Source organism: Gopherus evgoodei, chromosome 21 (genome assembly GCF_007399415.2).
Source record: "Gopherus evgoodei ecotype Sinaloan lineage chromosome 21, rGopEvg1_v1.p, whole genome shotgun sequence".
Taxonomy (NCBI): Eukaryota; Metazoa; Chordata; order Testudines; family Testudinidae; genus Gopherus; species Gopherus evgoodei.
Genome location: NC_044342.1, coordinates 2,565,554 through 2,589,327, shown reverse-complemented (window position 1 = coordinate 2,589,327; position 23,774 = coordinate 2,565,554). Strand labels below are relative to the sequence as shown.

The 23,774-nt window shown below is 44.5% G+C and overlaps 1 protein-coding gene and 1 pseudogene across 1 annotated transcript; one reads left to right on the top strand and one right to left on the bottom strand.

The window, feature by feature from the left end:
* Positions 1 to 10,850: 10,850 nt before the first annotated feature.
* LOC115638421 lies at positions 10,851 to 11,824 on the bottom strand (annotated as a pseudogene).
* A 9,488-nt stretch (positions 11,825 to 21,312) lies between these two features.
* On the top strand, positions 21,313 to 21,918 carry LOC115638420 (olfactory receptor 5A2-like). The gene has a single exon (XM_030540000.1). It carries the CDS (start codon positions 21,313 to 21,315, stop codon positions 21,916 to 21,918), a length of 606 nt encoding a protein of 201 aa, XP_030395860.1.
* The last annotated feature ends 1,856 nt before the right edge of the window (positions 21,919 to 23,774 follow it).

Here is a 23,774-nt window from a genome sequence, read left to right as displayed (position 1 = left end):
ATTTTCCAGCTTGTTCTTCCTTAGGATGAATCTAAGGCCTTCTAAAATTTTTGACAAAGAACAAGAGCAAGACCCATCCACCCCAGAATAGCCGGGTCATTAAAGCCATGGGCAGCAGGTAAAATAGGCCAGGGGAGACTAATCCCCCAGTAACCCAGGCTGTGATCCCACCCAAACTCTGCTGCAAGGCTCCACCCTCTCCCCCAAAGCCAGCAGGGGCTCAGCTCTGGGTTTCCTGGTTCAAAACAGGGAGAGCAGGGATTTGAATTCAGCTCACTCACGTCCCTTGAAGCACCAAGCTATAGCCTCCAGCTCTGTAGAGCTTTAAATATGGAATTATTTATAGAAAGCGAACAGCTCCCACCAGCACAATTGATAGACTAACCCCAGACTCCTCAGATCAGTGTCCTAACCCCAGTCTACCCTTGGAGTGGGCTCTCTTCTTTAGTTCAGATCCCATTCTAGACCAATGTAACATTCATCAAAACCAAAACTTTCCCTCCAGAATTTCCATTTCAACAAATTGAAATTTTCCATTGAGAAAAAAAATAACTTTATTTGAAAAATCCCCAATGACCTCTAGTCCTCAGAGAATGTGACTTGTCTAATAAGCACACTGTTGGGGTCCCAACTGGCAGAAATCTATTGGTTTAGGCTTGGTTTGAGACTCCTTGGGCATGATTTCTGAGGTGGGCTGGGCTCTCCCAGTGACCTCTGCTGCTGTTGTGAGCACTCAACACTTCTGAAAATCGCACTGCAGGCCTATCAAGTTGGTGGCTGCCCACAAAAGTGCTGATGGGAAGTGACTCTCCAAACATTGCTTCAGAAATCTGTAGCAGAAGCAGAGGTAGAAGCCAATTTTCCTTGGCCTGAGGCCACTAGACCATCCCTTCTCTTCTCTTAGACCTGTGCGCCATTGGCTACACACTTTCTAGCTTCTGCAATGAACAAGAGCAGGGTGTAGAGCTGCCTGGAAAACAGAATTTCCTTCCTGTGGGTGTTGGAACAAATTTTAATCCCAAGTCAACAGCCCAGGGACAAAAAGTGAAACCTTGAAAATTGTTTGCAGGCTCATGGGGCTGCTTGACTTTCTGGGATGCCCAGGGAGATGGGAAGCTGCCTATCCAGTGAACTAGCTGCTGAGGCATTGATTGTTCCAAGGGGTGAGGTTACGGCTGCCCAGGGAGTCAGCTGCTCAGGGAGTTGGGGAATGTCTGCCCAGGAAGTGCGCTACAGCGGAGCCAGTAACGCTGAGTGACCAGCAGGCTGCCTGGGACCTGTGCAGCCCTGGTCACCTGGCAGCTGGCCTTCCAATTGCTAGGCTGGCTGAATGGTGGGCAAGTTATACAATTTGCTTCCCGGCCTGGTTACATCAAAAGCTGGGACAGAATCCACCTGTTCCCAGGGAGCACGTCAGATCTGTTGAATCAGCAACACGGGTCTGTCAGGAAATTTTCAGCCTGCTCTAGCAAAGTCTCCTCATCCCTATCCACTACAGATCTTCATTCCAGTCACTGTCCATTCTGGGGTCCTCTGGACCAAATCGCCATATGCTGTAAATCAGTGCGGTTCCATTCACTTCTGTAAAATGTCACTTGTGAAATGGAGTGGCTGATACTTGTCACTCTTCAGGGACAGAGGTCTGAGATCTTGCTTGCTAATAAGGTGTTTGGAGTGCACAGATTTCCTAATAGCAGTCATTCAGAAGAATAGGATCCTGGCTCCCAATCCAGTGCACCTTCCCCTGGGCCAAAGAGTAACCTGGTGAGGGAAAAGGTGCTGATGGCCATCTGTTTTATCTTCTGAGTACAGTTCTGTGTGTCTGCTTCAGAACAATTCAGGAAGATCAATGGAGCCTAGGACAGTGGTTCCCAAACTTTTCAGGGTCATCCCTACCCTTACTCCTGTCCGGATTGCCCCTCCAGGAACCAGGGCTGTGGCTCCTGGGGTGGGGAGGGAGTGCGGATGGGGTAATGGGGCTGAGACTGGGACTGCAGTTAGGAACAGGTCTGTGGCCAGAGCTAGGGATGGGGCTGGAAGTGGAGCCGTGGCTGGGCCATGTTGAAGGCTGGCAACCGGGGCCATGGCCAGGGGTGGGGCTGAAGTTGGGGTCCAAGGCAGTGGGCCGAGCTGGGCACAAGGCCAGGAACCAGAACCACAGCTGGAGTTGGGGCTGGAGCAGAGTTGGGTGCTGCCCCCTTCCCGCCCCACATGGGGTCTGGCCTGGGCCTCACCAAGACCCCCAAACATTCCTCCACACATGCCCCACAGTTTGGGTACCACTGGCCAAGGAGCATAGTTGGGAGTTGATATTTTCAAAGGGTTGAGCATATTTTACTCTCTTAGCTTCCTCTGATAAACCCCAGCTGGAATGTTAAGAACAGTAAGTCACAAAGGTTGAATGATATTGATTGAACTAGTATAAATAGTGATTTTCCATGACTTAGACCTCAGCCAAATCAAGACACACTTTTATGGCCAACTCTGAGTTCTAGACCATCTCAAATTTCAATTTCCTACTTGAATCCTTTGAAGTATTAGAGCTGTACAAATGTCTGTCCCAGGTAATTCTCAAAGGTGGCGAATTTCCACCCATTTGTCACCACCCTGCTTCTTGGAAACAGCTGAAAAATAGAGCCAAGGCACAGGCCAAGTCGCTATTGCAGAAATTTACAGCCCACATATTTAGTGGAGCATAAAAACTCTGCCCTGGCAATCATTTTCAGATTTAGTTTAAAGTGCTGATTTTTAGGGGTGAACCTAAAATATTACAGTTAATTTAAAAAAAAATATGGGACAACTAACTCACAATTCCCCATCCACAGCACTGAATTTCAAAACAGGAGTATGCCAAACTAAAATAAAAATCTCTGTTTTATGAATTCTTCAAATTGTTATGAAATACAGAAAAATATGTATTAAAAACAAACTGTTGAGCAATGGCATTTTTATGTGAATTTTTTGTGTGTGTGTGTTTTAAGGTTTTCAAAGATTCACAAACTTTGAATAGCCATCCTTTAGTACATGAAGTTCAAATCAAATGTATGACCACTACTACTAAATTAATTTATAAATAAATAATTCAGCATTGGTCATTACATTCTGAACCAGCAGAGTAGCAGGTTGGAGGTCTAGGTTGGCTATTAGGAAAAACTATTTGACTAGGAGGGTGGTGAAGCACTGGAATGGGTTACCTAGGGAGGTGTGGAATTTCCATCCTTTGAGATTTTTAAGGCCCTCTTGACAAAGCCCTGGCTAGGATGATTTAGTTGGTCCTGCTTTGAGCAGGGGATTGGACTGAGGTCACTTCCAACCCTAATCTTCTATGATTCTATGATCAACACACAGGCCTGGTCTACACTACGAGTTTATTTCAAATTTAGCAGCATTAAACTGAATTGACGCTGCACCCGTCCACACAATGAATCCCTTTATTTCGATATAAAAGGCTTGTAATATCGATATCTGTACTTCTCCCCAACGAGGGGAGTAGCGCTGAAATCGGTATCGCCATTTCAAATTAGGTTTAGTTTGGTCACAATAGGGACTCACTACAGTGCTGCGTGAAAGTTAAGGAGCTCAGACAAGCCTACCAGACAACCAAAGAAGCAAACGGAAGGTCCGGGGCAGAGCCGCAGACATGCCGCTTATATGCTGAGCTGCATGCAACTATATGGGGGGGCCGTCACCACTACCCCATCCCTGACCGCGGATTCCAAGCAGGGGTTACTCTCAGCCATGCCTGAGGATTCTGCGGATGGGAAAGATGATGATGATAAGGAGAACGAGCTTGCAGAGAGCACACAGAACTCCATTATCCCCAACAGCCAGGATCTTTTTCTCAGCCTGACTGAAGTAGCCTCCCAACTCTCCCAAGGCATTATCCCAGACTGTGAAGCCATGGAAGGGACATTTGGTGAGTGTACCTTTGTAAATATAAAACATGGTTTAAAAGCAAGCATTTTTTTAATGATTAATTTGCCCTGAGGAATTGGGATGCATTCATTTCCAGTACAGCTACTAGAAAAGTCTGTTAATGTGTCTGGGGATGCAGCGGAAATCCTCCAGGGACATCTCCATGAAGCTCTCCTGGAGATACTCCAAAAGCCTTTCCAGAAGGTTTCTGGACAGTGCAGCCTTATTCCATCCTCCATGGTAGGACACCTGACCTCGCCATGCAAGTAGCAAGTAATCTGGTATTATTGCATGACAAAGCCTGGCAGCGTATGATCCCGGTGTTTGCTGGCATTGAAGCAACATCTGTTCTTTTTCTCGCTGTGTTATCTTCAGGAAAGTGATATCGTTCATGGTAACCTGGTTGAAATATGGGAATTTAATTAAGAGGACAGAGGTGGCCATTCCTACTGGGCTGTTTGCCTGTGACTGAAAAGAAATCCTTCCCTGCAGTTAGCCAAGGGGGGAGGAGGTGGAAATTGGCGCTGAGTTTTTTCACGTTTAGCTAGCAGGGATCTTCCCTGATACCAGCCACGGAGTGGAGGGAGTGGTAAAGCGATCATTGCAGAGAATTGGAGGGGGAGGGCTAGTTTGGTTTCTGCTGCTGCACATTAACAGGAAAGCCACAGCACTCAACGGGCTTTGCTTGGTATGTGGGAAAGGAGGGCACTGGTTTTATGAAGGCTGCAGAAGCTGAAAGACAATGACTTACCATGGCCTCATGCAAGCCGAATTCTGTTGCCCGGACCTGCATTGGTGATCTATAACACCAAAGCCACAGGCACTCAATATTAAGATGCAAAATGCTACCTTATACTGAAATCACATGTGCTATGTAATAGTGTTGTTCACCGTGAAAGAGTATAAGCATTGTTCTGTAAAATATATCTTTTAAAATATTTCTCTCCCTTTTTTTCCCTCCCTCCCTCCCACAGCTGCAAATTTTTCAAACCTCCCTCCTCCGTCCCGAAGGCTATCTCAGATAAGGTGGTGGAAAAAAAGAACGCGAGACGAAATGTTCTCTGAAATCATGGAATCAATCTGCAATGAAAGAGCTCATCTGAATGAGTGGATGGACGCGGTGTCAAAGTACAGGAAAGATGCCAGTAAACGTGAGGACAGGAGGGATGGTCGAGATGAGAGGTGTCGGCAGGAAGATCAGCGGTGGCAGGATGCAACGCTGGGGCTGCTGCGTGATCAAACTGACATGCTCCGGCGTCTAGTGGAGCTTCAGAAACGGTAGCAGGATCACAGAGTGCCACTACAGCCCCTGTATAACCACCCTCCCACCTCCCCAAGTTCCATAGCTTCCTCACCCAGATGTGTAAGAATGCAGGGGGGGGGAGGCTCTGTGCACCCGCCCACTCCACCTCAGTGGACAGCCCAAGCAAAAGCCTGTCATTATTTTCCTTTTCTATCCTCCTCCCAAACCCCACCCAGACTATCTTGTCACATCTATCCCTCCTTTTATAATCAGTTAATAAAGAATACATAATTTTTAAATGATTGTGACATTATTTCCTTAGAAAGCAAGCTGTGATTGAAGGGGAGGGTGGGTTGCTTAGAGGGAGTCAATCAAGGGGACAGGTTTTCATCAATGAGAAACAAACAGAACTTTCACACCATAGCCTGGCCAGTCATGAAACTGGTTTTCAAAACTACCTTGTCCCTGGAGTGCAGGGTCTCTCCTCTGCCCCACATGGAGAGACTGAGCCCTCATTGCTCAGTGTATAACGGAGGGGTCGCCCGGCCTCCTGTACACCACGAACAAGAGCCTTGTGTCCAGCAAGTATAAATGGGAGTGGTTCCCCCGGGCTTTGTCTGTGGGTCCGGAAGCCTGGAAGGGCACGGCCCCTCACTCCTAGGCTGGGGTGGCCGCATGGCCGGAGTGAGACTGCTGCCTAGCCCCATCCCCATGGGGGACAGGACAGAGTGGGGGGGCACGGGGGCACCACCCAAGCTCCTCACCTGTGATACAGGAGCACAAGTCGCATGGACTTTCAACAAACACCTTATTATTTTCATCTTTTCCTTTTCTATATATGTAAGCAGAGTCAGGATAAGCTCTACCCTGACATCTGGTGGTGAATTATGGTGAGTGTGGAAAAGAACTTCAGGAGCTGATCTCGTTTGCACAGGCACACCCACCCTGCCTAGCATGAGCCCATGGCAGCCCAAAATGGTCACTTTGGCAGTTGTGGAATCCCTAGTTTCTCTGTTATTGGGGCAGGAGGAATAAAGTGTTGTTACCTTGAATATGTGAATCAAGGACAATGAAACTGCTTTATGACTGCATTGTTTCCCTCCTTTATTAACAGGCTTTTGCTACACTCAGACTCTGTGCTTGTGAGAGGAGAAGTATTGCCTCCTAGAGGAGCCCAGGGGGTAGTTTGTAAGTGTCCCAGGTCACTGAGTGGGGCCTCAAGCTGGTTTTGCATTGTGTTATTGAAACAGAACCCCTAGAGACTGAACCCGGCCCTTGTTGCTGCAATTCAGAGGAGCAGAAGGGTTTATATATATATATACATATAGTTTTTTTATGTATTACATATAATACAGTATTTTTATTTTATTTTACACTTTTATATATATATATGTGTATTAGTGTTTTGTAATTTTATTTTCATTTAGGTTTGGAAGAATATTTTTTTAAAATAATTTTAGAGTAATAACTGATTTTTTAAGCGTTTTTCAAATCTATATTGGCTTTAAATGTTCACATTTGCACAAAACTATGGGTTTTAAGCATTATTTATTTCTCTTTATTGATTTTTAATGTACACAGTGGGAAGAAATAAGAGAAGGGTTGTGATGACTGGGAGGGTGGTCAGACAATCATCATTTTATGACTGGATGTTAAGATTCAAAAATTTTAAAGCTTTGTATTTGTTAACACACCCAAACTGTCAACACCACACATCTAAATTTACAAAGGAAATATCCTTAATTAGTTCTCTCAAGCAGCATTTTTCTTTGCCTATCTGGAAATTTTGATTATTGATGGCATTTTCCTCCCTGCAGTTTTGCATGGTGTATGATGAAATCATTCACTGATTAAAATCTAATCCTTACAAGCCTCTGTATATTTATGCTTTGTCTAGCAAATCCAGCATGGCTCCCACTTTGGCCAATCCCACCCAGCCAGGCCCCTCGCTTCCAGTCCTCTTCCATTATGTTCTCCCCCAGTCTAGTCATCCCCTAAAGCCAACCCTTTGCCCCACCGATCCAGGCAGTTCCTTCAACAGGCCCCCTACCCCTCTAGCCAGACTCTTCACCCCACCACTCCAGCCAGACAGTCCTCCTCGCATCCACCTAGGAAGAGGGAATTGGACTGCCTGGGCAAGGAGACTGGGACTGAGATGACAAGCCTTAAGCAGTGAAGACCTGGACTGAGTAGGCAAGTAGAATGGGACTGGGACAAGGAGCCAGGGGTGGGTTTTCTGGTCTGTTCATAGAATCATAGAACATCAGGGTTGGAAGGGACCTCAGAAGATCATCTAGTCCAACCCTTTGCTCAAAGCAGGACCAATCCCCAACTACATCATCCCAGCCAGGCCTTAAAAACCTCTAAGGATGGAGATTCCATCACCTCCCTAGGTAACCCATTCCAGTGCTTCACCACTCTCCTAGTGAAATAGTTTTTCCTAATATCCAACCTAAACCTCCCCACTGCAACTTGAGACCATTACTCCTTGTTCTGTCATCAGGTACCACTAAGAACAGCTGAGCTCCATCTTCTTTGGATCCCCCTATCAGGCAGCTGAAAGCAGCTATCAAATCCCACTTCATTCTTCTCTTCTGCAGACTAAACAATCCCAGTTCCCTCAGCCACTCCTCGTAGGTCATGTGCTCCTGCCCCTAATCTTTTTGGTTGCCCTCCGCTGGACTCTTTCCAATTTTTCCACATCCTTCTTGTAGTGTGGGGCCCAAAACTGGACACAGTACTACAGATGAGGCCTCACCAATGTCGAATAGAGGGGAATGGTCACATCCCTCGATCTGCTGGCAATGCCCCTATTTATACAGCCCAAAATGCCGGTAGCCTTCTTGGCAATAAGGGCACACTGTTGACTCATATCCAGCTTCTCGTCCACTGCAACCCCTAGGACTCCTTTTCTGCAGAACTGCTTCCTCGTCTACTGTAACCCCGAGGTCCTTTTCTGCAGAACTGCTTCCTAGCCACTCAGTCCCCAGTCTGTAAGAGTGAATGGGATTCTTCTATCCTAAGTGCAGGACTCTGCACTTGTCTTTGTTGAACCTCATCAGGTTTCTTTTGGCCCAATCCTCTAATTTGTCTAGGTCCCTCTCTATCCTATCCCTACCCTCCAGTGTGTCTACCACTCCTCCCAGTTTAGTGTCATCTGCAAACTTGCTGAGAGTGCAGTCCACACCATCCTCCAGATCATTAATGAAGATATTGAACAAAACCAGCTCCAGGACCGACCCTTGGGGCACTCCACTTGCAGTTAGCTGCCTTTGATCACTATCCTTTGAGTCCGACAATCTAGCCAGCTTTCTATCCACCTTATAGTCCAGTCATCCAGCCCATACTTCTTTAACTTACTGGCAAAAATACTGTGGGAGACCATATCAAAAGCTTTGCTAAAGTCAAGGAATAACAACACATCCACTGCTTTCCCCTCATCTGCAGACCCAGTTATCTCCTCAAAGAGGGCAATTAGGTTAGTCAGGCATGACTTGCCCTTATCTCCCAATTTTTAAGTACTCAGCCATTTAGACTTTCAGAATTACACCCCTGTCACAGCATGTGCTTTCAGCTACATTCAGCCCAGGAGTCCTAGACTGTTGTGATATCTGAGGTATTTCAACCAATCCCCTTATCCCTACAGCTAATTTGCATGCAGCAATTTCATTGGCTGTACAGAGGGTGAATTATTTGACTCAGATGCCTCAGTTCATGGCACCATGGGCTCTCAGTTGTCTGTAAGTATATCTGCAGTTACTCAGTGCAACACTTCCATTGGAGTATTAGTAATTGTAACAAATGGGGGACCTGGGGAGTGCAAGAAGTTCAAATGACTGTATTGAAATGTTCTAGACTGGCATGGACTTTCGGGACAATATAAGCTCTAAGTGGGTTGTCCTGGGGAATCTCTGGGGGGTAGGTTAATGAAAATTGAACAATCTCAGCTAAGCCCTTGATGAATAGAAGGTAATTGGCTGGTGATTACCTGCTCCAATGGGCTTGGAGATCAAAGGCCATAGCTGCATAAAGAAACAGATGAACTGTCCAGTTAGGATCTGATTTCTGGTTTAAAAACTGACTTGTAATGAAGGGGACAAAACCAGTTGTGGGGGTTGAAAAACTGATACCACAGCCTAGGCTGGAGTGTGGGGGGGTGATCTCTGGTAAACTTTTGGCATGGATACAGATCAGTGATTCTCAACCTATTTATCATTACGGGATGCATGTGGGCCACAATGTATCATCTGGGTCTCAGGTTGAGAACCACAGCATGTCCTCCCCAGCTCTGTCCCCCCCCAGGCTCCCTATGCCCAGTGCCTCTCAAAGTGGGGCCAGGAGCGCAAGCACTATGGCTCCATCAGTGCAGGGCATGGTGGCAGCCCCGACACCGGGCTTGGCCACATGGGGCTAGGGCAGCCAGGCAGCAGCCCGGATACTGACTCCATGGGTTGGCAGACAGCCTCAGTGCCGACCCTGGACCCTCTGCCAGGCAGCTGTTCCAGAATCCACCTTTCAGCACTGGCAGGGCAGCAGCCCTGGACCCTGCCATGTGGGGCTGGCCGGTGACCCTGACCCCTAGCCCTGCTCAGCCGGGCATACCAGACCCCGTGGCAGTGGGCAGCAAGGCAGCTGGTAACTTGGCCCCATGCAGCCCTGCAGCCTTTAGCACACAGCTAGGCCGCAGGTGTGTGCTAATTAGGCCGCATGCAGCCTGTGGGCAGTGGGTTGAGAACTACTGATATAGATTCTTTTATTGTTTTTTACATGTTTTCTCTGTATGCTTTTGCTCTAAGAATAAATGTATTTTGCTTTTTGAAGGCTGGTTGGCAACTGCTATACACCGTTATCGCCATTGCAGAAGGGCAAGGGACAGCTCAGTGGTTTGAGCATTGGTCTGCTAAACCCAGGGTTGTGAGCTCAATTCTTGAGGGGGGCTACTTAGGGAGCTGGGGCAAAATCAGTGCTTGGTCCTGCTAGTGAAATCAGGGGGCTGGACTCAATGATCTTTCAAGGTCCCTTCTGGTTCTAGGAGATTGGTATATCTCCAATTATTAAAATAAAAATTGTTAACCACTGGTACTGGACACCAGTCAGACCTATTGAGGTTCAGGGGACTGCAAGCTTTAAACCCCCCAGTTTAAAGAAGTGACAGCTTGAAAGCCTTAAACCTTAAGGAAGGCTGGAGGTGTGGGGGAAGAGGGCCAATGTTGCATTTAACTGTGACAACAATGATATTAATACATAATATCCTCTCTATGAAATCTAATACACAAGGATTTTAAAGCTATACATTACAGAGATTAATAACAATACATTTTACACATAAGGAAACTGAGGCACCGAGAAAGGAAGTGACTTGCAAAATGAGACTGCCAGCAGAGTCAGGACCAGCACCAAAATCTCTTAACTGTCAGTCCTCTGTTTTAGCTACAGGGCCATTCTTAATTTACAATCAACTTCCCCAGCATTTGTATAATTTCCAAGGGTTATAGGTAGCTCCAGAAATTCTTCATCACAGGTTACTCAACAAATCCCCTAACTGTCAGCTTTTTCAAGGTCATTGCAATGTTTGTGACTGATTTCAAGAGGGGTTAAAAAAGAAGGATGATCACATAGACATCATGGTGTAGGGTGTATTGGATAGATAGATAGATAGACAGATAGGTAGATTAGATAGATGCTTCTATTCTTATTTGCATAATATGATCTTGAATTTGCCACCCTTCAAAACCATTGCCCTTACGAGTTTGTGCACACACTCTCGAACTTCCTGATTTCTGAGGCTATATATGATGGGATTAAACATGGAGGTCACTGTGGTGTACAGCAGTGAGAAGGCCTTGTTAAGAGCTGGCAAGTTATTTGCTGAGAGGGCTACGTACATGACAATCAGGGTCCCGTAGAAAGTGGTGACCACAATGAGGTGGGAGGAGGAGGTGGAGAAGGCCTTTGCCTCCCAGTGGTGGAAGGAATTCTCAGGATGGCCCTGAGGATGTGAGTGTAGGACACCAGGATTAAGAGAAATGGGACCAAGGTTACAACCGAGGACAAGATGCTAACAGTGGTTTCGACTGAGTAGCAGTCCGTGCAGGAGAGTTTTACGAGAGGTTTGAAATCACAGAAAAAATGGTTAATTTCATTGGGACCACAGAATGTCAGATGGGACACCACAGATACTGTTATTATGGGTATCAGAAAACCACATGCCCAGGAACCAGCTGCTAACTGGATGCAGACTCTGGCAGTCATGACAGCTGCATAGTGCAGTGGATAGCATATAGCCAGGTACTGATCTTAAGCCATCATACCAAGGAGCAAGCACTCCGTGGTTCCCAATGAAGCAATGAAGTAGAACTGTATCATGCAGACAGGGAATAATATTATACTCTTCTCCAACAGGAAACCAAGTAGCATCGTGGGGACGATATTTGTGGTGTAGCAGATTTCCAGGAAGGACAAATTGCTGAGGAACCACTACATGGGGGTATGAAGGCAATGCTGGGACAGAACTGTTACCACAATCAAAACATTTCCTGTGATTGTTGCAATGTAAATAATGAGAAAAGATAGAAAGAGCAGCACCTGAGACTCGCATAAATTGGAGAATCCTAAGAGGATGAATCCATCAATGTCTGTTTGATTTAGCCTGTGTAGTTGGGCCATTTTTGGTTTAAGAGAGGTGTCCTTGAGCCTTTGAACCTCAGTCCTGGGAGACACTGCAAGACACACTTTTGTGATCACCCTTTCATGATCAAATAATGTTATAATCACAGAATCATAGAACTCGAAGAGACCTCGAGAGGTCATCTAGTCCAGTCCCCTGCACTCATGGCAGGACTACGTGTTATCTAGACCATTCCTGACAGGTGTTTTTCTAACCTGCTCTTAAAAATCCTCAATGATGGAGATTCCACAACCTCCCTAGGCAATCTATTCCAGTGCTTAACCTCCCTGATAGTTAGGAAGTTTTTCCTAATGTCCAATCTAAACCTCCCTTGAGCAATTTAAGTCCATTGTTTCTTGTCCTAGAGGTTAAGAAGAACAATTTTCCTCCCTCTCCTTGTAATAACATTTTATGTACTTAAAAACTGTTAACATGTCCCCTCTCAGTCTTCTCTTCTCCAGAATAAAGAAAACCAGTTTTTTTTTTCAATCTTCCCTCACAGGTCATGTTTTCTAGACCTTAAATCATTTTTGATTTTGCCACATCACCAGTTAGTAGCTCCTCAACTGGCATCCTCATTCTCTCTAATTCAGCATTGTTCTTCTAATTCTCTTATCCCTTTCTCCCTCTTTTGCTGCTTCTTCATTTTCCGCTTCTTCTTCTTCCTCCGTATCAGTTTCCATCTCATGCAGATTAAGATGTTAACCCAAAAGTGTTATCTTACACTGCAATAAGATAACCCTAGAGCTGGTTGGAAAAGTCTGACACTGGGATTTTCAATGGAGCCTCAGAGAGTTAGGTGCTCAACTCCCATTGAAATTAAGCAGAATTCCCATTGAATTCCAATGGTCAGATTTTCCAATGAGCAAGGCAAATTAGGCGTCACACTGCCCTCAAGCTCCTTTGAAAATTCCAGCTTGAATATTTCAAAATTTTGATTAAAATTAGGATAAATCCACTTTTGTTTTTACTTTTGGGAAAAAAATCACTACAAAAAATGGAGCAGAGAAGGAAATTTATATACTTTTTTTGACCAGCTCAATTTTTCTTTTTCTTTTCCATATGAAATATTGACAAAATTTTGGGAGCAATATTAATATTAAAGTCTAAACTTTTCCAGCCACTGTTGTTCATTCCTATTGATTGAAGTTTTTGAGGCTACCTGAGTATTTATGTATTGTTGTGGTATCCCTCACCCCTGCATGCACATAACATGCTTAGTCTGAGCAGGGTTGGTGAAAACTTTTCCAATAGAATTTTTTTTAAAGGAAAATTGGATCATCTCATTTCTTTGATTTTCAGCCCAAAATTTCCTGTTTTCAGTTTGAGGATGAAAAGGAAAATTTTCTTCTGAAAATGTTGATGAAATTCCTGCCCCCCGATTTTTTTTGCAGAAAAAATAAGCCATTTTTGGACAGCTTTAACCAACCTGAATAAGATCCAAATAAAGACCCCTTGGGTTTGACCCTACACATTTTCTTTCTAAGCAAAAAAATTCAGTCATATTCACTTCTCGTGCTGCTTTAGAACATCTTACACTTTTCTTCAGTATTTGCTGATCACCCACTGGTATCTTCAGGTCCCTTTTCTTGCTTTTTTTTGTGATGCCTTCAATCTCTTCCCAGGGTCATGTATTGTCTGCTTTCTGCCACCGAGAATTTAGGCAGATAATATTTTCCCAGGGTTTGGGTCTTTTATAGGTTCTGATGCATTTTCCTGTACAAGCCTCACATTCTAATTTGCTTCCTCAAAGGCTTCATTAAAATGTTTCTTTTTCTAGCATGCGCAAGTTACCTTTCAATGCTGGTCCCTCTTCAGACAATGGAGGCCAGATACATAGATGGAGTAAATCGGCATACATCCATTTACACCAGCTGGGGATCTGATCCATTGATCCAATGGAACTATGGCTGATTTAACCTATCTGAAAAAAAGATGGGGATATGTGATGGAGAGCTTAAAGCTCTACTGTCTATTTTGAATGGTAGTTAGATGCCTAGTGGGATTTTCAGAAATATCTAAGCACCTAAATCCCGTTGATATCAATGAGTTTTGGGCAGATAGATGCTTTTGAAAATCCCACTAGGTTCCAAAATACCTTTCAAAATCTGGCCCCTAACCTGTTTGTGTGCTTTTAAAGAATATATTAGGTACTTGTTTGCATCTTCAGATGCCTGAGTACCTTTGAAAGTCTGGCCCTTAGCTGCTTAAGGATAATTGGAAAAGAATGGGATTTAGATTCCTAAATCTCATAGGTAATTTTGTAAAAATTTGCTCTAAGGGGATATTTTAAGAGTATGTAAGGAACTAGTTGAAGCACTCTCAGAACCGATAGCGGTTACTGTGTTTTCTGTAGTATTTTCATTAAGCCTCTGTTTGCCTCTGTTTCTCCCATATTTTGTGTTGCTACACATTGGGTGCAAAAGGGTTACGTCTGCTCTTGGAGCAGCAAAGGAAGTAAGATGGGTGTGTGTTGTCTTGCTTTTTGGAGCAGACTGAATTGGTCATTAAAGTGCTGGCCCAGGCTAACCCCTACCAGTGGAAAATCCAAGAAGACAATGAAATCCCCAATAGCCAGAACAATGATGCCTAGCAACCAACAACCAAGAAGGAGGTTTTCTCCCACTTCTCAATAGGGAAGTCAAGGAGAGGCCCAGCCTGAGAATACAGAGGTGACAGAAGGGAGAGCAGTTGGTTTTGGGAGTGGGAAAGGAACTGATAGAGAGAGAGAGAGACAGCAATTGGAATGAGTCCATAGTAGATTGGCTGGGTGGTGGCACTGGCTATGCCAGCATGAATTATGTCTTAACCTTTCTTTCCCTATAATAACCTACGGACTTTCAGAATCTGTATGCCAGAGGACTAATACATGGTTACCTTGTTTTGGAAGGAATGCCTGCTGTCACTGCAAATACTCACTGGGAGCATTGCGCCCTGAAGGGGTGCAGTACAAGCCACTGCAGGAGTCTGGCTAGGCTGGATTCACTGAGGGGAGTCATGGACAGAGAAGGGGGTTGTTGGTCTCAAAGGCACAGCCTGACTTGGGGGACACAGGCCTCTGTGTGGAACCTTGGAGCCTGGCACAGGCTGGGGCATAGACCAGACCCTGTGGATCTGTGACACTAGGGTACTTAAGGAACTAGCTGAAGCAATCATGAAACCATTAGCAATTATCTTCTAGAACTCATGGAGGACAGATGAGGTCCCTCAGGACTGGAGAAGGGCAAACATGCTACTTATTTCTAAAAAGGGGAAGAGGACCCAGGCAATTATAGACCAATAAGCCTTCAATACCTGGAAAGATACTGATATAAATGATTAAACATTCAATTTGTAAGCACCTCGAGGATAACAGGCTTATAAACAAGAGTTAGCATGGATTTGTCATTAACAAATCATGCCAAACTGACCTAATTTCCTTCTTTGACAGGGTTACTGCCCTAGGGATTGGAGGAGGGGGAATCAGTAGAAATGCTATATCTTGTTCGACCCAGTCCCACATGACATTCTGATAAGCAAACTAGGGAAATGTGGTCTAGATAAAATCACTATAAAGTTGTTGCACAACTGGTTGACAGACTGTACTCATAGAGTAGTTATCAATGATTCACTTTCCTAGTGGGAGGGTGTGTCTAGTGGGGTCCCACAGGAGTCATTCCTGGGTCTGTTAAATATTTTTGTTAATGACTTGCATAATTGAGTGGAGAGCCTGCTTATAAGATTTTAAATTGAGACCAAGCTAGGAGGGGTTGCAAGCACTTTGGGGAACAGGATTAGAATTCAAAAGAATCTGGGCAAATTATAGAATTTGTCTGAAACCAACAGGATGAAATTTGATAAAGACAAATGCAAAGGCAATAAAATTCAATAAATTCAATAAAGAAAAATGCACTTAAGAATGAAAAATCCAATCCAAAATTACAAAATAGGGAATCAAGTATCAGAGGGGTAGCCGTGTTAGTCTGGATCTGTAAAAGCAGCAAAGAGTCCTGTGGCAACTTATAGACTAACAGACGTTTTGGAGCATGAGCCTTCGTGGGTGAATACCTACTTCGTCAGATGTACATGCATCTGACAAAGTGGGTATTCACCCACGAAGGCTCATGCTCCAAAACATCTGTTAGTCTATAAGTTGCCACAGGACTCTTTGCTGCTAAAATAGGGAATAACAGGCTAGGCGGTAGCACTGCTGAAAAGGATCTGGAGGTTATAGTGGATCACAAATTGAATATGAGTCAAGAACCTGATGCAGTTGTGAAAGAGGCTGCTATAATTCTGGGATTTAACAGAAGTATCATATGTAAGACACAGGAGGTAATTGTCCCTCATTCCACACTATTGGTCAGGACTCATTTCATATATTGTGTCCAGTTCTGAATGCCACACTTTAGGGAAAATGTGGACAAATAGGAGAGAGTCGAGAGGAGAGCAGCAAAAGTGATAAAAGGTTTAGAAAACCTGACCTATTGAGGAAAGATTAAAAAAACTGAGCATGTTTAGTCTTGAAAAAAGAAGACTGAGGAGGGACCAGATAACCATCTCCAAATATATTAAGGACTGTTATAAAGCGGACAGTGATCAATTGTTCTCCTTGTCCACTGAGGATAGGGCAATAAGTAATGGGCTTAATCTGCAGCAAGGGACACTTAGGTTAGATATTAGGAAAAACTGTCTAACGATGAGGGTAGTTGAGCTCTGGAATTGGCTTCCAAGAGAGGGTTGAGGAATCTCTGTCATTGGAGGTTTCTAAAAACAGGTTGGATGGTCAGGGATGGTTAGGTGTAGGTCAACTTGTCCCTGCCTCAGCACAAAGGGCTGGACTTGATTATCTTCTCAAAGTCCTTTCCAGCTTCACGTTACTGTGTTCTGTAACATGTGAACTACAAAGGACTCATATTGACTCTCAGATCCCCCATGAACCTGCAAGGGTAGCATTTTGGGGGTGGGGTGGGGTGAGGAACTGGAAATCTAACCCAAAGCTCATTGAAGTCAATGGAGGACTTTCTATTGACTATGTTGAGTTTTGGATAAGGGCCTGCCTTTGTGAACAGAGCCCATTTGATCTAGAATCTGAGCTACACAAAAAGACTCAGCCCCATGGTGCCATTATTCTGAAGTCCTTCTTCCAGTCACTACAGATTTGAGGTATCCTGGCTGGATACATAGTCTAAGGGAGTTAGATGCTCCCAACTTCTATTTAATTTTGCTGTGAATTAAGTGCCTAACTCACACATACCTTGGCTGCTTTGAAAATCCCAGCCTGTGATCTTTATTTTTCTCTGGGGTTGTGACTGCTGAGAAGAGAAAAGATGGTCCAAGTGGCTAGGGTGTTAGTTTAGGACTTGAAAGACCAGGCTTCAGGTTCCATGTGTGACCTTAGGCAAATCATTTTAGGTGGGACTGTGAGAGGTACTTAGGTGCGTAAATCCCAATTTTCATCTCCACTATGATTCACAAAACTCCCAATGAGCCCTATAGGCACCGAAACTCACCCAATGCCCAAGTATTCTTAGTAGCAGTTCCCTTAGCACCTAAGTTTCTCACTTTAGACATGTGCATTTCTGCCTCACCTCCCACATAAGCTCCAGGGGGGATCCATGAACTGGGGGAAGATAGGGGTTTATCTGCGCAACTTGCATATGGGACCCAATCCATCTCAAAGACCACTTTTCAGATTGGGTCCCAATCAAAACATGTCTGCTTCTGTTAGAGCATTCACTGGGGATGTGAGAGGTTCAATTCTCCCTCATCCAAGATGGCTGTATTTTAAAGAAGCCTTTTTGAAGGCACAGGAATAAATCATCCCGATGTGCAGAAAGAATATCAAATATGGCAGGTGAACAGCTTGGCTTAACAGAGAAGTCTTAGGTGAGCTTAAACACAAAAAGGAAGCTTATAAGAAGTGGAAACTTGGACAGATGACTATGGAGGAGAATAAAAATATTGCTCAAGCATGCAGTGGTATAATCAGGAAGACCCTCACATCCCACATCAGTGTTCTAACCACTGGGCTAAAAGTTATAAGGTGAGTGTAGGCTCCATCCTCTTGCTCCAGACATTTTGTGGGTAGCGAGGCAGGCACCTAGCTCAGTGTCACAAGTAACAAGTGAGGTATCCAAGCTGCCTGTTACCAGGAGAGGGGCTCTTGGCTGTGAATCTCAAGCAGAGAGAGGCACCTCCACACAGCCTGACTCAGGCAGCTATCTCCAGGAGACTAAGGGCAGAGCTAAGGAGGCTCCCACCGCTTAGCTTAGGCATCTTCCTGCCTAGCGTACGTGCTTTTTGTAGATCACTCTGTAAGGTGTCTATCTCTCTCTATACATTGTATGGACAGCCCAGGCACCTAGCTCAGACTTTGCAGAACACAGAGTTGTTCCTGTGAATTTCTAGATGCCTGGAAGTTAGGTGTTGTGAGCATCACAACACCTCTATCCCCTTGTGAAGATTGTGAGCGGCTTAGATACTACCAGGATGGGGACTATCATAAAAAGGCTTCAATAAAGTCAGTTTGCTGTTCTTCTTAGGGTATTTAATACTCAGTTCATTAGTATTTATACATTATGTAATCAGGATCATCAACCCTAACAATTCTAGGGTCATGAGACAGGCCCCCAAAATCATGAGATTTTCAAAAATAATTATTTTTAGGTGTGTATTATTTGCCTTCTAGTGTCGGAGTCATTAGGAATTACTTATTCAAGCTTTTTCTACAACCATGAAGGCTACAAATGTTTCGTTGTTTGTTTTCAGTGAAAGCTGGGATTGTCACCTAATCATGTGCCTCCAGGAGCCGGGGCTTTATGTAAATAGCATGAGACTCATGATAAAATTGCAAGAGTTGGCGACAAGGCCTAACTCTAACTCAACAGTCTCCAAGGTATACTGGTATCTGCAACCTATAGCTTCCTGCAGTCCGGAACCTACCTTCCAAAATAGCCAATGAGCTGTTATCTCGTTAACCCACCCATGACTGTAGGAGCTGCTCCACATAACCATGGGATGAATTGGGAAGGAGGCCAGTGTGGAATTGGTGTGAGGGAGTTCAAATTAGACCTTGAAGAATTCTTCTTTTCACTATAATGTTGCAGAATTTCTCTTTTCAGTCTCTGGAGAATGCATCCCAGGTGCCATGTGAAAAAAAAATTACCTGGAGAAATATATAAATCAGAGGGCACAGCCAGTTCTGTTTAAACATGGATAATAATGCTCCTTGCAGAATGAATGAAGAAAGCAAATGAAGCAAATTGAGGAGGCAAGCTTATAAAGATCTAGGAAGCCAAACCAAACCAGAATAGCATTGCATAGGGCAAGCTTTCAGGGGGGTTGTGAGGATAAAATCCATGAACAATTGTGAGGTGTTTGACTACTCCAGTAATGGGGGCCACATAGGATAGTGAGATACACTGATGTAGCCAACAATCGGCTTAATTGAATATGTACACACATTACAGGAACATGTACACACATTAAGAAGTGAAATACCTTCTTCAGTCATCTGAGATGGAAAATCTGAATGCACAGAGATTCCCAATCAGCCAGTTATAAAGGTTCTCTATCTATCTATCTATCTATCTATCTATCTATCTATCTATCTATCTATCTATCTATCTATCTATCTATCTATCTATCTATCTATCTATCATGTTACATCTAGAAACAAAAACAATGAGAAGTCCAGTGGCATCTTAAAGTCTAACAGATTTATTTGGGCATAAGCTTTCAGGGGTAAAAGCCCACTTTTTCAGATGCAAGGTTTTTTACCCAGGAAAGCTTATGCCCAAATAAATTTGTTAGTCTTTAAAGTGACACTGGACTCCTAGTTGTTTTTGTGGATACAGACTAACACGGCTACCCTTTGATACTGTAGTATTGGAGGGAGACAAGATGAGTAAGGTAATATCTGTTATTGGACTAACTTCTGTTGGTGAGAGAGAGAAGTTTTCAGCTTACACAGTGCTACCATATATATCTATCAGTTACACTCTCTATCTCTCCAACTCTCCCTCGTGTTTGCCGTCAGAGATATCTAATACACTATATAAAGCATCCTCTGTATAATTTGTATATTATTTAATTATAACTTGCAAATTAAAGGAGGGCACACACAGATTTTGTATGATTGCACTTTTATTATTTACAAATCCAAATAAAGGGCAATAAATAAAAAGCTTTAGTTGGGTTACGTTTATAACTTCTGTTATTACTATTATTTCTTGATGTAAGCAGAGTCAGGATGAGTGCTACCCTGACATCTGGTGGTGAATTGTAGGGAATGTGGAAAGAATTCCAAGAATTTCAAAGAATGGGGAAAGATTTGCATTGGCATCCACCCCCCACTTAGCATAAACCCACTGCAGACTGGGATGGTTATTTTAACAGCTCTGGGATTCCCAATTTCTTTGTTATTGGGGCAGGAGGAAAAAAAAAGTTTGTCACCCTGATTGTATGAATGGGGAGGTGTGGGACTGCTTTGTGACAGAGATGACTCAACCTCAGTTGGGTGGTACTTGCTAAACATGGGACATGGGTTCCAAAACTCCATGATGAAAGAGAGATTGGGAACTGGTGTGTGTGTACTTGATGGTATGGGTCCTTTGTGAGGGCCTGGAACACCAATTGCACATTCTTCTCTCTCCACTGTTAAAGAGTAGAGCTAATTTTGATTCCATTAGGAGTCCATCTAAAGACTGCTGAGCTGACTTCATGTTGAGCCAATAGTGCACCAACACCAAGACTCCCCTACTAAGAGCTGAAATCACTGAGTGCTGTATTAACCTGTGGGGGAGCCTGAAGACCTATTGTTAAGTTGCTGGCAGAGCGGAGCTGTTTGCAGTATGTTGGAGCAGCCCATAGAGCAGTAAGCAGAGTGAAGTGGTTTGCATAGACAGCTGGAGGAGCAGCACAGCTGGTGTGGTAGAGCTGGTAGTGATGAAGGCTGCAGCAGAACTTCATGGAAAGGTGGAGCAGTTGGCCCTGGCCCATGTAAGGTGCCCCTTAACACCCTGTGTGGACTCTCCCCCCCCCTTTCCACCTAGGCTGGTGGGGGGGGTAAAACTCAGCAGATAAATTCTTGAATTCTGGGGTGGCACTGACCAGAGACTTTTGGGTTGTTGGACTTTGGGGTAATTGGACTTAAGACCCTAAAGGGGAAAGGACATTGCCAAATGTACTTGGAGGTGGGTTTTGTTTATGGTTTGTGTTATAATCCTGTTTGTGGTGTTTCTCCAATTGGATGCCGCATTGTTTCCTTCCTTTATTAAAAGGATTTTGCTACACTCAGACTCCATGCTTGTGAGAGGGGAAGTATTGCCTCCTAAAGGCGCCCAGGAGGGTGTGGTATGTAAGTGTCCCAGGCCACTGGGGGGGGACTCGAGCCGGTTATGCATTGTGTTATTAAAACGGAACCCCTGGATACTGAACCCGGCCCTTGTTGCTGCCAACTCAGAGGAGCAGAAGGGTTACATTTATTTGCATCTAGAAATAAATAATGGAGGACCTTGGAATTAAAAATGAAACCATTGTGGGCACATTGATACTCCTGGGCTTTGACGATCTCCATGATCTGCAGATTTTCCTCTTTCCCCTCTTCTTCATGGTGTATCTAGTGACCACGGTGGGGAATATCCTCATTATAATCACAGTATCAGCTGATCGGAGTCTTCACACTCCTATGTACTTCTTCCTGGGTAACCTCTCCTTCCTGGAGATCCTGTACACCTCTAACATTGCCCCCAGGATGCTTGTGGACTTACTGAGACAGGACAAATGTATTGCCTTTACCGGCTGTATCACACAGTTATATGTCTTCTGTGAATTAGGGACTTTTGAATGTTTTCTCCTGATGCTCATGTCTTATGATCGGTACCTGGCCATTTGTCAGCCTCTGCACTATGCAGACTCAATGAACTGGAATCTTTGCATTAAGCTGGCTGCTGGCACGTGGGTTTGGGGATTTCTGTTGGCTGATGTGTTGCAATTGCTTCTGGCAAAATCTTTAACTCTTTGTGGCCCTAATGAAATTGACCATTTCTTTTGTGACTTGACGCCATTGCTGAAATTGTCCTGTTCTGACACCTACATGGGGTGGAAGTAGCGATTTTTGTCTCATGTTGCCTTGTATCACTGATCCCCTTCCTTCTGACCATCACATCCTACATTCATATCCTCCTGGCTGTCCTCAAAATCCCATCAAAGAGTGGGAAGCAGAGGACGTTCTCCACCTGTGGCTCTCACCTCATAGTAGTCACCACTTTCTATGGGACGCTGACCATTACATACATTGTGTCCACGAGATCTCAGTCCATTCGTCTCAGCAAAATCCTTTCCCTGCTCTACGTCATTGTGATTCCACTGTTCAGTCCCATTGTGTATAGTCTAAGGAACAAGGAGGTTAAAGAAGCATTGAGGAAACTCATAAGCAAGGTCATCCCTTTCCCTGACTGATCAAATATTCCTCACCAATTCTTCTTTAAAAGAAAAACCTGAATTTTTTTTCAATGAAAATGGATAGTTTTTAGGAACACATCCATTTTGACAGATATATAATTTTCACTCCGGAAAGCCTTTCAACTGAACATTTTCAGCTAGTTCAATTCACTAAGACTCACATCCACCAAAGGACTAAGGCACTAGTGTGACAGATATTGAACCCCATTTCTTTGGAGACCGTGTTAAATTAAGTTTATGGATACTCGAAGATTGAAGCTAGTTCCAGGGGAAAGGTTGCCACAGCTTCTCCAAGAACCAAAAACAGAGAGCGACAGATTAAGGTGTCATCTCAGGTTGCAAACAACCCCAGACAGATGCTTGCATATACTGATTCAGACTGGGTTTCTAGAGACCAACACACAAAGAAAGGCCATTTAGTATAAAAAGGCTGTGTTTAAACTGACTCAGCATGGTCTTTTGATTCAGAAATCAGACAGGACCCTCTTTCAAAGAGGCCCCCAACCCTTTCAGAAGGGTTGGATGAACTTTGGCCTACTAGGAACCCGTAAGTTTGATGGGTGACCTCTGGTAAGCTTTGAGCATATGTAACTCACACACCACCTGGGTGTGTTGCTCTGTCCCATGTAGTGGCACCAAGACCACTTAGAGAGAGATTAATGAGTTTGCTACAGCTTTAGCTAAGGGCCATGTGGCTTTTAGCTCATGCAGTAGAGGCTCATGCATTTAGCTCCAGAGGCCCCAGGTTCAATCCTGCCTGCTGAACATATAAAACATGAACTTCTATTGTGTTTTTTTAATGTTGTCTCTGTGATGCTTTACCCCAAGAATAAATGCATTTTGCTTCATGAAGGCTGACTGGTGCCTGGGATAAACTGTTGTAGTCTCTGGGGAAAGGCTGATCACAGGAGTTTGACCCTGATCAGTCCTGCTGGGGAAAGCCCAGTGAGGTGTAGAGGGACTGCAGGTCTAAACCCTGGGTCTGGAGGGAGACAAACATGAGACTCCACTGCAGAGAGGGCAACTGGGAGCTTGAAACTTTAAGGAGGTGCCTGTGAAGAAGACCAGGTGTGAAGTGGAGTCAAAGGTGCAGTTAACTCTGAAAGTGACACCTCGCTTCCCACCTTAGGTACCTAAGTCTAACATTTAGGTGCCACTGAGGTCCTCCAAAACCCTGCTAAGATGCTGCCTGACCCTGCAGGCCCAAAATACCCCTAGTCACCTACATTTGGCCATTAAAGTCCCTGAGGGAGCTTAAATTTTTGTCATTGGGCATGCATCCTGCTGCCTCTCTCACACCTAAGCCCCACTGGGCTCCTCAAACCAGGTGAAACTAGATGTTGCACTGCCCATCTCACCTGATCTGGTAGGTGTTCTCCACCTCACCCCTAACTCCACATAACATGTCTGTGGGGGAGGAGAAGAGGCGTAGGCAATTTCCCTTAGGGAACTCACGTGGGATATGGGCAACCCCCAGTTCAATCCCTTTCTCTGTTTGATGAA

What these genes read in the sequence shown, in the direction of transcription:
- LOC115638420 (XM_030540000.1), top strand. Translation starts at nt 21,313, where the DNA reads ATGGAGGACCTTGGAATTAAAAATGAAACCATTGTGGGCACATTGATA.